Source organism: Eleutherodactylus coqui, chromosome 9, assembly GCF_035609145.1.
Source record: "Eleutherodactylus coqui strain aEleCoq1 chromosome 9, aEleCoq1.hap1, whole genome shotgun sequence".
Lineage (NCBI taxonomy): Eukaryota > Metazoa > Chordata > Amphibia > Anura > Eleutherodactylidae > Eleutherodactylus > Eleutherodactylus coqui.
The window spans coordinates 19,550,369-19,567,816 of record NC_089845.1 but is presented as its reverse complement, the minus strand read 5'-3'; the positions used below and the strand labels follow the sequence as shown (position 1 = coordinate 19,567,816).

Below are 17,448 nucleotides of genomic sequence, written 5' to 3'. Positions count from 1 at the left end.
TTATGAAGGCCCGTAGCCTACTTATTTTGTGCTACCTTTTTAGCCCTCCCCCACTCACCACCTTATCAGTTTAGAATATAATGGGGGAAATGTATTAATACACTTGCCCCAGAATTTTGGCATAAAATAATCCCCATATTGACACAACTGGTCTTTTGCACCAAAATTTAGTAGGGGATGTGGCAGCCGGGGGCCCATCTGATTTTGCTAGTGTCACAGTAGCATATCTTTGGGCTTTATGTTTTAACTAGCTCATACACCCGGCCTCGCCCGAGTTATTTGATACAGGTGTTTACGTGTTATTTGCATGGAAAATCTTATGAAGTCATGGTTACTTTAGAGGAATAAAATATGTATACACATAAAGGAGCATTAGATTCTCCTCAGGCTGCATGTACTGATGTCCGACTGCAGAATGTGCCACCCCGCCCACTCTCCTCCTTTAGGACCTAAAGAATGCTCACGCCAAATTTCATGCGTGTACGACACCGAGAAGTTACATTACATAGCGGTGCACTTACTTTTGCACTTAGCATTGAATAATCGAGTTGTGACCCCTTTACTTTTCCTATTTAGGACCTAAAGAATGGTTGTGCCAAATTTCATGTTTGCACAACACCGGAAAGTTAGAGAATTAGATTAGGTACATTACACAGGGGTGCTAATACCTTTGCACTTTTGCAATTTTCAAGTTGTGACCCCTTTACTTTTCCTATTTAGGACTTAAAGAATGGTCGTGCCAAATTTCATGTTTGTACGACACTGGGAAGTTAGAGAATTAGTGGCAAGTCAGTCAGTGAGGGCTTTCACCTTTATACTGTATATATAGATTCCATGCACAGCACAAAGCCAGAAAATATGCTAGCCACATTATATATATGGCTGGAGCACAGACTGTCCAGATGTAAGTTTGTCGCACTTCGCTCCAGCGTATTGCTTACTTAGACTGGCATATAAAACACCGGTGTGTTCCATATATGTTCCTATAGAGATTGCTGTAGGTGCCATATATTGTGCTATTGTTTTACAAACACATGTTACTACTAGACTGCAATAAAAAGAGAACTTTATTTTTCGCCTTGTTAAAAAAGAAAAATATCTGTTGCCGGCGCGAAGTATAGAAGACCAAAGGGAAAAATCTAGTTGTTATAATAAAAACCTTCCTGAACTTTTATTAGCACACCTCCGCGCCCGAGCACGCTGTAAATACACATCTTGCAGCAAGTGCCAGTGATGTTCGTAAATGTTTATGGATCTCCCGGTGCCCAATATGTAGGTCACTCATATTGACGCTTACTGCTCCGAGGATGCACTTCAATATTATACAATTATGGTTTTTTATTGCAGGTGTCATCAAGACTGCATTGTCCAAAATGGACCGAGAGAACAGAGAGCATTATCAAGTGGTTATACAGGCCAAGGACATGGGCGGCCAGATGGGGGGCCTGTCCGGGACGACGACCGTAAATATCACTCTATCAGATGTCAATGACAACCCTCCGCGCTTCCCTCAGAGTAAGAGACATTTACTGTTTATTTTCTTTTGAGCTGTTCCAGATTACGGAAAAATAAGAACTAAGGCAGAGAAACGGTTTCCTCACATTTTTAAACCCACAGGGATGAAAATAGCATTAAATGTTGCTCTGCAAAGCATTTTGATTTATATTGCTGGCAGATTTTTCAGCCTTCTGGCTTTACCAGGATATTTTGAATTCCGTCTATCCTATATATCGATGTGAAGGATAATGTCTTTGTTTGGAATTGAGCAGAGTCTACTCTCCCCTGAACAAGAGCGCCTAACATTCATTCCTTTGAGAAACTATTTGTGATTCTTTTAACCATGAAATGTAATCATGTTTGAAATGAATGTATCGTTACACATTTTCTTCGGCGTGCATTCCAAATCTCTGAAGCTTTCACTTATTTTATTCTCGGAGTTCATCGCAGTGTAGCATCTGTCTTTAAACTCCCACTGTTGTTTGTCAGGGAGCCATTCCATAAAATAAAAGTCAAAAGAAAAAAAAAAAGGACACAAAAGTGCCGTAATTGCATTATGGAAAAAAAATGGAGTCAATATATCAGTCGTCCCCAGTCTGTAGCCGGAGGCTGTCCACATTACAGCTGTAGTGTTGGTTTAAACACAGTCAAGAACATTTGTCAGTGGAACCCAATCAGACATTTGGGATCATTGGCCAGGGGAGATTTACTATCCGGAGAGGGACCTGCTGTTGCATTTACTGTACCTCCGTACAAGTGTTAGGGAAGGTTTTTTACATAATTGGACTGCTGAAATATCCTAAGATAATTCATGTAAATTGGATCCTATTGTGTGATTCTGCTTCTTCCTTCACATGTATCCTTGCATGCTGCGTCTCTGGCAAAAAGAGACTGATATGTTCTGGGCATCGCCTCTAGTACAGTAGAAATAAGTTTTATTCCAACATTCGAGTAAGCCATAGATGACAGAGCAGGTACACAGGCGATCATTAGCACCCATGTACTCATTAGTGACCAAAATTATAAATGTTTATTGTATATGCAAACATATATAGCTGAAGCACAATAGACTAATAACACTGAAACTGTGAACATCACAATAAGAGCTAGGGGGAAAATAGTCTATACGAATCCAGTAACAATAAGTTTATGCCAATCAAATTGACAGTTCACCTGGTGTGGAACGCCCATCAGATGACTGAGGGTCATACTGCCAGTCCAAGAAGGCCTGGTTATGTATCCAATACACCAATTACTGGAGGATTCTTCAAAGAACGCAGGAAGAGTGTCGAAGGGGAAAACCCTCAGGACGAAGAATTACCTCGGCGCATAAACACAGAAAAGTTTTAATAAAATCCCACACTCCTAGCGAGTGGATGTTAACAGTGTGAAATATATATATATACGATGCTCTTTGTAGAGGAGTCCGTTCCAGGATAGGACTTCTCCAAGTAGGTCCTTAATGATCCCAGGAACTGTTATGGAACTCTAATGTTTTCTTTATTCAAAGATGACAGAAACATATAGACAAACAATCCAGACAGACATAATGTAGTAGCAGTACATGCCTGTATAAAATGTTACGCGTTTCGGAGGTACACAAATAGCCTCCTTTATCAAGCTAAATGAACACGCTTGATACATATGGGGATTTATCCCCCTACTACATGCTTTGGACAGGTGACACGAAGAGTTAAAGGGGTTGTCCCGAGGCAGCAAGTGGGTCTATACACTTCTGCATGGCCATAATAATGCACTTTGTAATGTACATTGTGCATTAATTATGAGCCATACAGAAGTTATAAAAAGTTTTATACTTACCTGCTCCGTTGCTAGCGTCCTCGTCTCCATGGAGCCGACTAATTTTTGGCCTCCGATGGCCAAATTAGCCGCGCTTGCGCAGTCCGGGTCTTCAGCAGTCTTCTATGGAGCCGCTCGTGCCAGAGAGCGGCTCCGTGTAGCTCCGCCCCGTCACGTGCCGATTCCAGCCAATCAGGAGGCTGGAATCGGCAGTGGACCGCACAGAAGAGCTGCGGTCCACGAAGGTAGAAGATCCCGGCGGCCATCTTCAGCAGGTGAGTATGAAGACGCCGGACCGCCGGGATTCAGGTAAGCGCTGTGCGGGTGGTTTTTTTAACCCCTGCATCGGGGTTGTCTCGCGCCGAACGGGGGGGGGGGGTTAAAAAAAAAAAAAAACCCGTTTCGGCGCGGGACATCTCCTTTAATTCACATTAAACAGACCCTTTAAGAAGGGCTTTGACTCTTTCCCCCTTGGGTAATTTAAGACTATACCGTGATACAAGGAAAGAAAAACCTTATTGGGAGGGGAGATATGTGGATGAGGTGGTAGATACAAGAGGACTTGCGTAAGTAAATTCTACCTTTCCTGGGCATCCTACAGCAACACTTATACGTATGGGGATGTAGCAGGATCCCTCCAGGGTGAGAAATACCAGAAATATAAACTGAATGACCAAAAGGAAGGGTCTTCTTCATAAAGGAGTCTAATATATAGTGGTAGATGAAGCTATTGGGTGTGCTTCACAAAGCCACGTGACAGATGCTCTCAGCTGGTACCGGAGCATGAGGGCAAACTGAGGGACCATAGAACTGTCAGATGCTGAGCTAAACATATTGTATGGCACAATGTTTGTTGCCCTAAAGCCACATGGCCATTGTCTGGCCTCACATGAAGACAGGATAGATGCTGACTTTTGATAAACAGTGCCATGGGCTAGCATAATGCATCCCGTTAAGATGACTTCCTCATATCTGCCATGTTGCGGTCACTGTACATGTGAGAGAGCTATGAGTGGTGGAGAAAGATGGCACGGCCACCACAAGCTTCCTTGTATGTGTTATGCACCCACAAATAAAATTGTAATAAACACTCTAAAGTAATATCAAAGTCAAAGATACAGCAAAAGGCTATACTCTGCTTGGGACACAAACAGATGCAAACGACTCACTTTTAGTAGTACTTCTGGTTTGCACAAGGTACAGGAGTTGTGCCAGTCACCACATACACAAACCAGCAATAGCACCCGATCACACAACACTGCAGTCTCGAAGACAAGGAAACTCCCAAGCAGCGACTGTGTACTAGAAGCTGATATCTCCCAGCTGAGTAGCCCAGTCTGAACCACTGCTGCACAGGGCTTAACAGAAAATTACATGGGGAAGTGAATACTTTACCAAAACCCAATACTGGGAGGGCATAATGTAATCTCTGAGGAAAAGAGCAGCCACCAGTCCATGAACTCGAAGTAGGACGATAAAAAAACATAGCCTTGTGTACCTGCCCTCACGCATCTACTGGTCCCAACACCTCCTAACATTCTGGTCAGAACGACCCAGGTTGTAGGCAATTCGTCAATACGACCATCCAGCTATTCGGATTCCAATAATGCAACCCTCTCAAACTCTATTAACTGGGCAAAATCTCTTTGATTGCTTGTAGAGGCGTCTAGTGGTCAACAAGCTCTACACAAGCAGATAAAAAGGTCACTACACACGAGGGGCCTCCGAGAGCCTTTTTATAGGCCAAGGGTGGAACCACTTTTAGGACTTCAAGTGGCGAGACCTTTAACCGTAATCATTTGTATATCTGCCTGAGATCTAACTGCATGCCGAGTTTTGCAGCAAAATGAAAATTACGTCTAGGGTTTTGATCTTTTTGACAAAGAGTGTACATGTCCCCAGTACACACTAAATGGGGAACTACCTTGCAAGACTGGCGTCAAAAAGGACTTGGGAATTTTAGTTAACTGTAAGCTTAACTTGAGCAACCAGTGTCAGGCAGCTGCTGCCAAAGCATATAGGATTATGGGGTGCATCAAAAGAGATCCTGTGGTACATGACAAGAATGTTCTTCTTCTTTACAAGGCAGTGGTCAGACCACACATGGAATATTGTGGACAGTTTTGTGCACCGGTACTCAAGATTTTCATATCAAAGCTTGAGTGGGTTCAAAGGGGAGTAATTAAAGTAGCAGCGGACTACAATACCCAGAGAGGTTATCAAAATTGGGGTTATTTAGTTTGGAAATAAGACAGCTGAGGGGTGACCTAATAACTATGTATAAATATATCAGGGGTCAATACAGAGGTCTCTGCCATGATGTATTTATACCCAGGACTGTAACAAGGGGGCGCCCTCTATGTCTAGAGGAAAGAAGGTTTCTACACTGACATAGAAGGGGGTTCTTTACTGTAAGAGCAGTGAGACTATGAAACTCTCTACCTGAGGACATGGTCATGGTGAACTTGATAAAGAAGTTCAAGAGGTGTTTGGATGTCAATCTTGAGTGTTACAATATTACATGTTATATCACTAATTACATGAGAAGGATTGTTGATTCAGGGAGTATTTCAATTGCCCGATTGGAGTCAGGAAGGAATTTTTTTTCATTTAAACTGTTTTCTTTTTGCCTTCCTCTGGATCAACATGGGGGGGGGGGGGGGGTGTACTGGATGCAGATATGTCTTTTTTCGCCCTAAGATACTATGTTACCGTGTTACAAGGGGGGAGGAGCCAAGGCCCCTTTTATAGGATCTGTTTAATGTGAAATAACTCTTTGTGTTACCTGTCCAAAGCATGTGCTAGGACAATAAATCCACGTATGTATACATGTTGCTGTGAGGATGCCCAGGAAATACACAAATTGTGTTTCTGGGGTAGTGGCCATGTATATAAGGTGGCTCAAAGTGTACTTATGACTACCAAACACAAGAAAAATCACAGTAGCTTCTTTTGCAACTGTATATTAAATGTAGCACACACTAAAAATGTTGACTGTAAACTGCATAGTTTGGGGTATTTTTGGTAAATGGGTGCATTTTTCAGGAGAGAGGTAAGAGCAGTGCTAAGCAGGTCAGGTCTCTTCCCACTTTTGCTCCTCATCCCCTTTCACAGCATACAGTCCCATGACAGGTATGATGTGACCATGGTTGTTTAATGACAGCCAGTCTCTTGGTCTAATAGCCATGACCAAAGAAACATAACATTCTGTCAGTTTAACCCCTTAGATGCTGCTGTCAGTGCTGACCACGGCATCTAAGTGGTTTACAGTGGGAGGATGCTTCCGCCAATTCGCTATCACAGGGTGCCAGTGAGTTGCTATGGTATGTGAAGATCTACGTGTACACACAAGCTCAGCAATCTAACAGAGTTATACAGTTGGAGAGCTCGGTGTCCAGAGCCAACAAGATGCAGTTGTTGGCAATACATGTGGATGACTCGGCATGAAGAAGAAGCCTGCAAGGCACAATGTACATGAATAACCCAAGCCTTGCCGGCTTCTACATGTATCGCTGGTATCTGCATCTTGTGGGCTTCTGGACACTCAGCCATCTGATTATATAAAGAAATCATAGTGAAGGGAAGCAAGAACAACAATAGGGTCTTCCTGGACATTCATATCCACATCTAGAGGAAGGAGAAGAGCAAGTAGAACATTATATGTATTAAACAGAACAGGAATTACACAAGCAAAGTTGAGAATACCACAACCACACCAGAATAATTCTGGCATTATGAATGCTTTGAGTCGCCCCCGTCTGTTCTTGGTCAGTAATTATGGAGGCTAACATCTATCCTTTTCATTTCATACCTTTTTTTGGTTCTTCAGTATAGAAGGGAAATTGACACAAAAGAAATTAACCTTATACTTGTGTCTCCATCATCCTGAAAATATCTCCACGGCTTCAAATTCCTGTCTTCAATTAGAGGAGGAAGTGCAGCTGTGAAGTATAAACTGATGCTCTAACCAAGTGACATACTGTGCATGCTGTTCATCCAAGAATAACATGCAACAGTGATACTTCCCACCTAGTAAAGTTATGGTGGATTTTGATCTGTTTTGTTCCATACTCCTCGCAGATGATGAAACAAAGGTAAATACATCACAGCTGGTGCCGAATAGGACTATAAAACTGAGCTATATGTCTTTTAAAAGATCGCTATTGTCGGGGTCTGTATTTAGGATTACGTAAAGCGATCTGCATCTTGTAGTCGCTAGTCATATATTAATAAGGCCGGCACATCCTGTCACGGCTAGTCATTCATGTAGCCTTGCCAGGTACAAAAGAGCGCATTCTACTTCATGTCAGTCACTGTGAAATGCAAATCTGGCCTCTCCGGTCCCATGCCGTATGTGTGCCACATATATATTGTGGTGGGTTTAGAGGCTGACAAGTGATATAATAAGATATTCTGAAGCGTTGGATGGCGCCCCCTCTTCAGACAGCCCATGTCAATACCCAGACCCGCACGTCTCCTGATGCTTCATTATTTGCAGCTCCCAAAGAACTCAACTTGTTTTCTTTTTTGTTGCTCAAAGTCTGCACAACTACATAGGGAGCGGTTAGTCGGATCTCCAAAATATATGAAAATAATTCTGATTTCTACCTAATTCCCCCGTCTGTTTCCAGTAATGCAGCCGTTGCACGACTACTTCTGTTGCTTTAATCTGTTCACGGTATTTTTGTTCCAAGTCTGTTCAAATAATTTCTGATGCTCTGTGAAGGGACCATTAAAACATTTTTGAAGGCTTCTATTTCCTTTTATTCATTCTCCAGCTACCTATCTATTCCGGGCCCCAGAGTCTTCCCCTGTGGGTTCTACAATTGGTAGAATCAAAGCTAATGATGCAGATGAAGGTGTGAATGCGGAGACAGAATACAAAATCGTTGATGGAGATGAACACAACATGTTCGAAATCATCACTGACAAGGAGACGCAGGAAGGAGTTGTTGTTGTCAAAAAGGTAACGCAAAAGGGGATTTGGAAAGTCCAAAAGAAAGGTTTTATCCTTAATATGGCAAAAGTAAACAACTCTTTTTGGGTCGGGGCTGTTTGTTGCATCATTTTGTGCGAGGCTGGTCAGAAAGTAGCATTTTATTTTAAAGATTTTGTTTATTTGAAATATGACTGCTATAAAATAACTTCACATCTTCACATACTGAGATCCCACATACTTATATATCACATACTGAGATCTCACATACTGAGATCTCACATACTTAGATCTCACATACTTAGATCTCACATACTTATATATCACACTAAGATCTCACATACTTATATATCACATACTGAGATCTCACATACTGAGATCTCACATACTTAGATCCCACATACTTATATATCACATACTTAGATCCCACATACTGAGATCTCACATACTGAGATCTCACATACTTAGATCTCACATAGTTAGATCTCACATACTGAGATCTCACATACTTAGATCTCACATACTTATATATCACACTGAGATCTCACATACTTATATATCACACACTGAGATCTCACATACTTAGATCTCACATACTTAGATTTCACATACTGAGATCTCACATACTGAGATCTCACATAGTTAGATATCACATACTTATATATCACACTGAGATCTCACATACTTAGATCTCACATACTGAGATCTCACATACTTAGATCTCACATAGTTAGATCTCACATACTTATATATCACACTGAGATCTCACATACTTATATATCACACACTGAGATCTCACATACTTAGATCTCACATACTTATATATCACACACTGAGATCTCACATACTTAGATCTCACATACTTATATATCACACACTGAGATCTCACATACTTAGATCTCACATAGTTAGATCTCACATACTTATATATCACACTGAGATCTCACATACTTGGATCTCACATACTGAGATCTCACATACTTAGATCTCACATACTGAGATCTCACATACTTAGATCTCACATACTGAGATCTCACATACTTAGATCTCACATACTTATATATCACACACTGAGATCTCACATACTTAGATCTCACATACTTATATATCACACTGAGATCTCACATACTTGGATCCCACATACTGAGATCTCACATACTTAGACCTCACATAGTTAGATATCACATACTCAGATCTCACATAGTTAGATATCACATACTTATATACCACATACTTATATATCACACACTGAGATCTCACATACTTATATATCACACTGAGATCTCACATACTTATATATCACACTGAGATCTCACATACTTATATATCACATACTGAGATCTCACATACTGAGATCTCACATACTTATATATCACATACTGAGATTTCACATATTTATATATCACACACTTATATATCACATACTGAGATCTCACATACTTAGATCTCACATACTTAGATTTCACATACTGAGATCTCACATACTGAGATCTCACATAGTTAGATATCACATACTTATATATCACACTGAGATCTCACATACTTAGATCTCACATACTGAGATCTCACATACTTAGATCTCACATAGTTAGATCTCACATACTTATATATCACACTGAGATCTCACATACTTATATATCACACACTGAGATCTCACATACTTAGATCTCACATACTTATATATCACACACTGAGATCTCACATACTTAGATCTCACATACTTATATATCACACACTGAGATCTCACATACTTAGATCTCACATAGTTAGATCTCACATACTTATATATCACACTGAGATCTCACATACTTGGATCTCACATACTGAGATCTCACATACTTAGATCTCACATACTGAGATCTCACATACTTAGATCTCACATACTGAGATCTCACATACTTAGATCTCACATACTTATATATCACACACTGAGATCTCACATACTTAGATCTCACATACTTATATATCACACTGAGATCTCACATACTTGGATCCCACATACTGAGATCTCACATACTTAGACCTCACATAGTTAGATATCACATACTCAGATCTCACATAGTTAGATATCACATACTTATATACCACATACTTATATATCACACACTGAGATCTCACATACTTATATATCACACTGAGATCTCACATACTTATATATCACACTGAGATCTCACATACTTATATATCACATACTGAGATCTCACATACTGAGATCTCACATACTTATATATCACATACTGAGATTTCACATATTTATATATCACACACTTATATATCACATACTGAGATCTCACATACTTAGATCTTAAATACCGTACTTAGATCTCACATACTTATATAACACACACTGAGATCTCACATACTTATATATCACATACTGAGATCCCACATACTTATATATGACACTGAGATCTCACATACTTATATATCACATACTGAGATATCACATACTTATATATCATAAACTGAGATCTCACATATTTATATATCACACACTTATATATCACTTACTGAGATCTCACAAACTTAGATCTTACATACCGTACTAAGATCTCACATACTTATATAACACACACTGAGATCTCACATACTTATATATGACATACTGAGATCTCACATACTTATATATCACATACTGAGATCTCACATACTTAGATATTACATACTGAGATATCACATACTTATAGATCACACACTGAGATCCCACATACTTACATCTCACATACTGAGATCCCACATACTGAGATGTCACACACTGAGATCTCACATACTTAGATATTACATACTGAGATATCACATACTTATATATCACACACTGAGATCTCACATACCTAAATCTCACATACTTAGATCTCACATACTTAGATCTCACATACTGAGATCTCACATACTTAGATCTCACATACTTAGATCTCACATACTTAGATCTCACATACTGAGATCTCACATACTGAAATCTCACATACTTAGATCTCACATACTTATATAACACACACTGAGATCTCACATACTGAGATCTCACATACTGAGATCGCACGTACTGAGATCGCACATACTGAGATCTCACATACTGAGATCTCACATACTTTTATATCACACACTGAGATCCCACATACTGAGATCCCACATACTGAGATTCCACATACTGAGATCCCACATACTTAGATCTCACAAACGTAGATCTCACATACTGAGATCTGACATACATATATATAACATTTTGAGATCTCATATACGTATATATCACATACTTAGATCTCACATACTTATATATCACACACTGAGATCTCACATAATGAGATCCCAAATACTGAGATCCCACATACTGAGATCCCACATACTGAGATCTCACATACTGAGATCTCACATACTGAGATTTCACATACTGAGATTTCACATACTTAGATTTCACATACTTAGATTTCACATACTTAGATTTCACATACTGAGATCTCACATAGTTAGATATCACATACTTATATATCACACTGAGATCTCACATACTTAGATCTCACATACTTGGATCTCACATACTTAGATCTCACATACTTAGATCTCACACACTGAGATCTCACAGACTGAGATCTCACATACTTAGACTTCTCCTTATTCCCCTTTGGATGACCTATCTACAGTGCTAAAACATTACTAATTGTTAAAACATTACTAATTCTTCCTCGTGTTATAAGGGTTTGATTAATGTCCATTAGAAGGGATGATATTTAAGACATTAAACTCAGTTGGCAGCTCCTGCATTGGCTCAGTGCTTCTAGTCCAGTTCGTGGGTCCTCTAATTTAAAAAAGGTGACAAAATCCATATTAAGAATTACCACACTTAAATGTAACTGTGTTGACTTTAAAATAGTATCACCGCATCAAACGGAAGAGGTGTAATAAAAACTTATGGCGCTAGCTCCAATATGCGGTCTTCACATACGTACTGTACAAGTTCTGCTTCTGAAGCTTTATTGCTGGAGATATTCAAACTGATGTAATGAAGTGTTTATCACCTTAGTACATGCGGGTATTGCAGGACTAACGTCACTACAACCATAGTGAGTGATTACCGGGAGAAGTCGTAAGCCATTTGTGCTCAATGACTCATTCAGGAACATTATGAAATATCATCAGCAGAGTTGCATGGACGGGATGGTCAGAGTCACTTTATGCACAAACCAACAAAAACATAACGTGAGAATGCACAGGACTGCAAAAAGACAAAGATTGTGTTCAAGGACATCCTAAAGGGTTTTCTGAGATACTTTTTTTTACTTCTTAATTGCTGGCCAGGCAGAAAAACCATAAAACAGCTGCAGCCAATCAGAGAGCAAGGTGGTTGACCCCTCGGATTGGCTGCAGCAGCCTGACTCGGCAGCCTGTAAACAGACCCGGCAGGATGGACGAAGAGGAGCTGTGGGAGCCAGGATGGGTGAGGAAGAAGCTGTTTTTTTTATTGTTTTTCCACATGAAAATATTTTTTTTAAAAACTCAGAAAAACCCTTTAACTATTTCTACAGTAGCTCAGAGCTACAGTATCTATAAAATCAAACGTAAGAAGCTATTGCTATATTATCAAGTAGACGTATATGAAGGCAATGTTCTGACAGGAATGCAATCAGCAACAGTACGCAACATACCACCGAGGTGTCAGCAGCTCCTAGGACCACCTATGGAGAGGCTGTGAGGATGTGTGAGAAGCCTAGTAAGTCTGATTGCCAATTAGTGATACTGTGGCATGGTCTGGAGAGCCCCCAGATAGATAACAAGCATATAGGCAATGCTCATTGATAGTAGGCAAAGTAGTGAATTGCTGTTTGAGTTTAGATTTGTCCAAAGCATCCTCATGCCGGAGACAGTGGCGTTATAATTCAGGCCAAGTAAGGTGACGAATAGGCAAGAGAAATAATTGTACATGACGCTTGTCAAGTTAAAAGTCCAAGCCAATACTGCAAGTCCGTAGATGTTTCCTGCAGAGATGATCATTGACAAGCCCGGCTGTTTGTACCGCAAAACATTCATCTTGTATATGTTTGCGGGAAACAGGCAGCCCTTACATGAAAAGCTTTTGATCTCTCCGAGCAACAGGAAGCACACAGATCTAATGTGTTTTAAAATGTAGATGTGTGCCCAATGCAATGTAAATGATGTATGTGTCTCCATCGCCCAAAAGAAGCCAAATGTGATATCATTCAGGGAACTTATAAAGAATATAATATTCGCATTTCAGGAGATTTATTATTATTGTCTTAAATGTACCTGCACTTTCAGAAAACCTTTGACATGTCATAGAGTTCATGTCAGAAGCGTGGATCAAACCTGCTGAGAAGGTGTAGAGTCTCCTCCCAGCTCCCCAGACAGACAGTAAGAGGTTTGACGTTGTGCCTGCTCCAAGGATTTCCTTCCTCCTACATATATAGCTATAAAGCAAAAAAATAACAAAAAAGTATTGATCAGTAGGGGTCCCGTTGCTGAGACCCTCGTTGATCGCTAGAATGAGGAGGCAGCTGTACTCACCCGAGCGTCCACCCCTGTGCTATGTTTGCTCATTTTTAGCTGCTTTTAGCAGCTGAGGACGCCTTCATAGAGGTGTATAGGAAGCTTCTTAACGTGTCTATATGACATGTCAAGTTTTATAAAATGCAGCTACTCTTTAAATTTACGGAGGGAGAAAAAAAAAACATTGGTGGCTCGGCACAACACTCCAAACAGACAATAGAAATGCTTTTCGCGGCAAAAACCCTTCATCGGCTCAGCTGGGTTGAATAAAGGAAACTGATGAAGGGATTTTGCCCCACAACGAGTTTTCCAATGCTAGTTGTCTATTTCACCAAATCAGGGAGAAACTTTCTCCTAATTGTTCTAATTACTCAATTGTCTTTAGAGCATTGTGCCCAGCCACCAGTACTTTCTGTAAATATACCTTTCGGCCTCCTTCACACGAGTGTGATTTACACGCTGTTACAGTGGCATGTAAACCACGCTGCTGACATGCAGGAATTCTGCGGTGGACGACTTGCTCTGTGGAGCAGCATGTCCACATGTCCGTGCTGCGGGTAGAGTGCTGCCGTGGATCCCATAGGAGCCTGTGGTCAGCACCATGGACAGCGCTGCAGCATGGAGCTGACAGGCGAGTCAGCACTCGCTGTCCTATCTGTTTTATTAGCTGGTAAAAAAGCTCCGTGTCAGCACCTCCATAGCAACCAAGCGTGGTTTACATGTAGAAAAATAAGTTGCAAATGCTGTAAAATGATGCAAGAAGTACTGTTCACCCATTGTCATCACCATTGCAGTAGCTTCCGTGGTCTTCTCAGCATTTGTTTACAAATGTGTACTACATGACCTTCAGCAATCATGTACTGTAGTCCTGGCATTATCACTCAGATGATGAGAGTCATGATGTCATAAGTACAGTACTTGATTGCAGTGCCTCTAATTGGCTGTTTGTGGTCACATGGTGCTTGTTTGTAAACCAAGAAGTGAGGACTATGGGCGCTTCAGTGCCGGGTTGCCAGGGTAGAGAATGAGTGAGTAGTGCTTTTATTACTTTACAGAATACTGGAAAAAAATGTCAACCCTTGGATAACCGCATTAAGTCCATACATTCATGAGTGGGTTCAAAGGTGAAGCTGCATAAGATCATGTGACCCGTTTAGCCTGTGCAAGTTGGATTGCACAGGCAAGAGGATCGGCTGCTGCTGCAGGTAGTGTAAGAAGTTACTATATAAAAGTCTAATTGATCAAAAGATATACTCACAAAGCACAGGGTCGAGCTGACCCAATGCTCACTGTTTTGGGAGAACACTTCTTTTAGTCCCCTAGGCAACATTAATCGGAGTTCACTAGTCCACTACCAGATTTACCTTCCTTCCCTTCTATTATATATACGAGGTTATCGGAATTAACCACTTTCTGACAGCCAGGTGGCTATAAAAGTCCTAACTGCACATACCCCATACAGTTGGGATGCATATAGAAGTCTACAGGATAAACTGTGTATGCAGCAGAATCGGAAGTCCAGCCCATACTATACCCGGTGTGCATCGGTTGGCTTTGATAGCCAATACCCATCCGCAACAGTGAATATGGCTGTTAATCCTTTAAATACAGCTTTAAATTCTGATAGCAACATTTAAATGTCATAATCAATCAGCATAATCAGAATTTAAATGTCCCTTTTAAAGGGTGCCGTGATTGTTTGTCTATTAAGAAGCCTATTAACATACTGTATAGTGAAATACCGTAGTACTGCATTACAAATTCAAAAAGAAAAACCTTTTCCTAGTTGTCGCATCAAAAGAAAAAGTGAAAATTGGTATCGCTGTATCCGTAAAGGTCCAATTTATTAAAATTATTAATCCCACACGGTGAATATCATTGCAAAAAAAATGCAATTCCAGAATTGCTCTGTTTTGGCCACCCCATCTTCGAGAAAAAAATTAAATAAGAGCGATCAAAAAGTCAAATGTCCCTCAAAATGTTACCAATATAATTTACGAGATGACCCACCAAAAATGAGCTCTCACACAGTCCTATTGATGTAAAAACAAAAAAGTTTTGGGGGTCGAAAAATGGCAACAAAAAACAATAAAACTACATGTACTACATAAAAAAAACTATGAATGTTTGGTATCGCTGTAATCATACTGACCCATAGAAGAAAATGTAATTTTTACTGTACTGTGAGAGTCATAAAACCAACACCCCCCCCCCCCCTCCCTAACTGGTGGAATTGCATTTTTTTACAATTTCACCCCATTTAGAATTTTTTTAAAAGTTTTCCAATACATCATATAGTACATATCTATCTATCTATCTCTCATATCATCTATCTATCTATCTATCTATCTATCTATCTATCTATCTATCTATCTATCTATCTCATATCTATCTATCTCTCATATCATCTATCTATCTATCTATCTCTCTATCTCGTATCTATCTATCTATCTCATATCTATCTATCTATCTATCTCATATCTATCTATCTATCTATCCCCTATCTATCTATCTATCTATCTATCTATTTATCTATCTATCTATCTATCTATCTATCTATCTATCTATCTATCTATCTATCTATCTATCTATCTATCTATCTATCTATCTATCTATCTATCTATCTATCTATCTATCTATCGCATTACTTAATTCCCTTAGAACCTGGGATATGTACCATGAGGACCCAGCAATTTGCCTATTTTAATTTTTTCGAAGGCAGCTCGGCATTGAAAGGCAAGCATTTCCTAATTTTCCCTAACATTTGTGGATATGAATTACGTATTCCGTGAGTGTGTTAATTGCGTATGAACCTGCAGTTCATACCCAATTAACATTGCATATGAACTGCGGGTTCCCATCGTCATCGCTAAGCGGCGGCGCTACAATGCAAACAAAAAAAGAAAACCTGTACTGCGGCTGACCACCTGAAAACCTCAGCTGACATGCGCAATACACTAAAGAGCCATATGTAGGGTCTATGGCCAGGCTCACAGCTGAAATCCACTGTGGGCCTCCCGCATGCGGGATCCAATTCGCTCGTGTGAGCCGGGCTTAGACTGGTGAGATTTAATGCAGCGGTTACGTTATTCCGCATTTCACCTGACATTTTGTTTTTCTAAGTGAAAGCGCTGGAGAATAAACTATTTAAAAAATTAGCTTTCTCCTCATCGCTCTCCATAATTTTTCCCTCATTATTTTTTAAAGTGCCAACACTTTCAGTTTTAGTTTTTTCTTATTATTTATATAATTGAAGAGCAGTTTAGGGTTAGTTTTACACTCTCTAGCAGTGAGTTTATCTCCACCTTTGCGTCTTTTATCTTCCTTTTACATAATTCATTTTTTCCTTATGGCTTTTATTGTTTCTTCACGGCCTTCTTGTTTTAGTAGCTTTAATGCTTACTTATTTGTTATTTATTGTTCCTTTTACAGCTTTAATTAGCCACATTGGTTTTTTCTTACTCCCTTTATAGGTATGATCCGCTGATAGTAAGTTTTTTAAATGGTTTTAAAAATTGCCCATTTATTGGCAGTATTCCCATTTTTGAGGACATTGTCCCAGTCATTAAGGGTAAGGGCATTTCTAAGCTGATCAAACTTTGCCTTCCTGAAGTTTAGTATTTTTGTGCCTCTCCTCCACCCCCAACAGAACACCCTATTGAAAGACAAGTGAAAATGTGTTATGTGGAAATGTATTATATACTGATCACTATTTCCCA

General features: G+C 39.9%; 1 protein-coding gene across 1 annotated transcript in view; it reads left to right on the top strand.

Annotated features, from left to right (window-relative positions):
• The window catches only part of LOC136578962 (cadherin-6-like), a 327,675-nt gene that overhangs the window by 250,649 nt on the left and 59,578 nt on the right, over positions 1 to 17,448 (top strand). The window contains exons 5-6 of the mRNA XM_066579187.1: positions 1,348 to 1,515; positions 8,076 to 8,263. Coding sequence (XP_066435284.1) covers positions 1,348 to 1,515; positions 8,076 to 8,263 — 356 coding nt within the window. The remainder of the gene's footprint in view (positions 1 to 1,347; positions 1,516 to 8,075; positions 8,264 to 17,448) is intronic.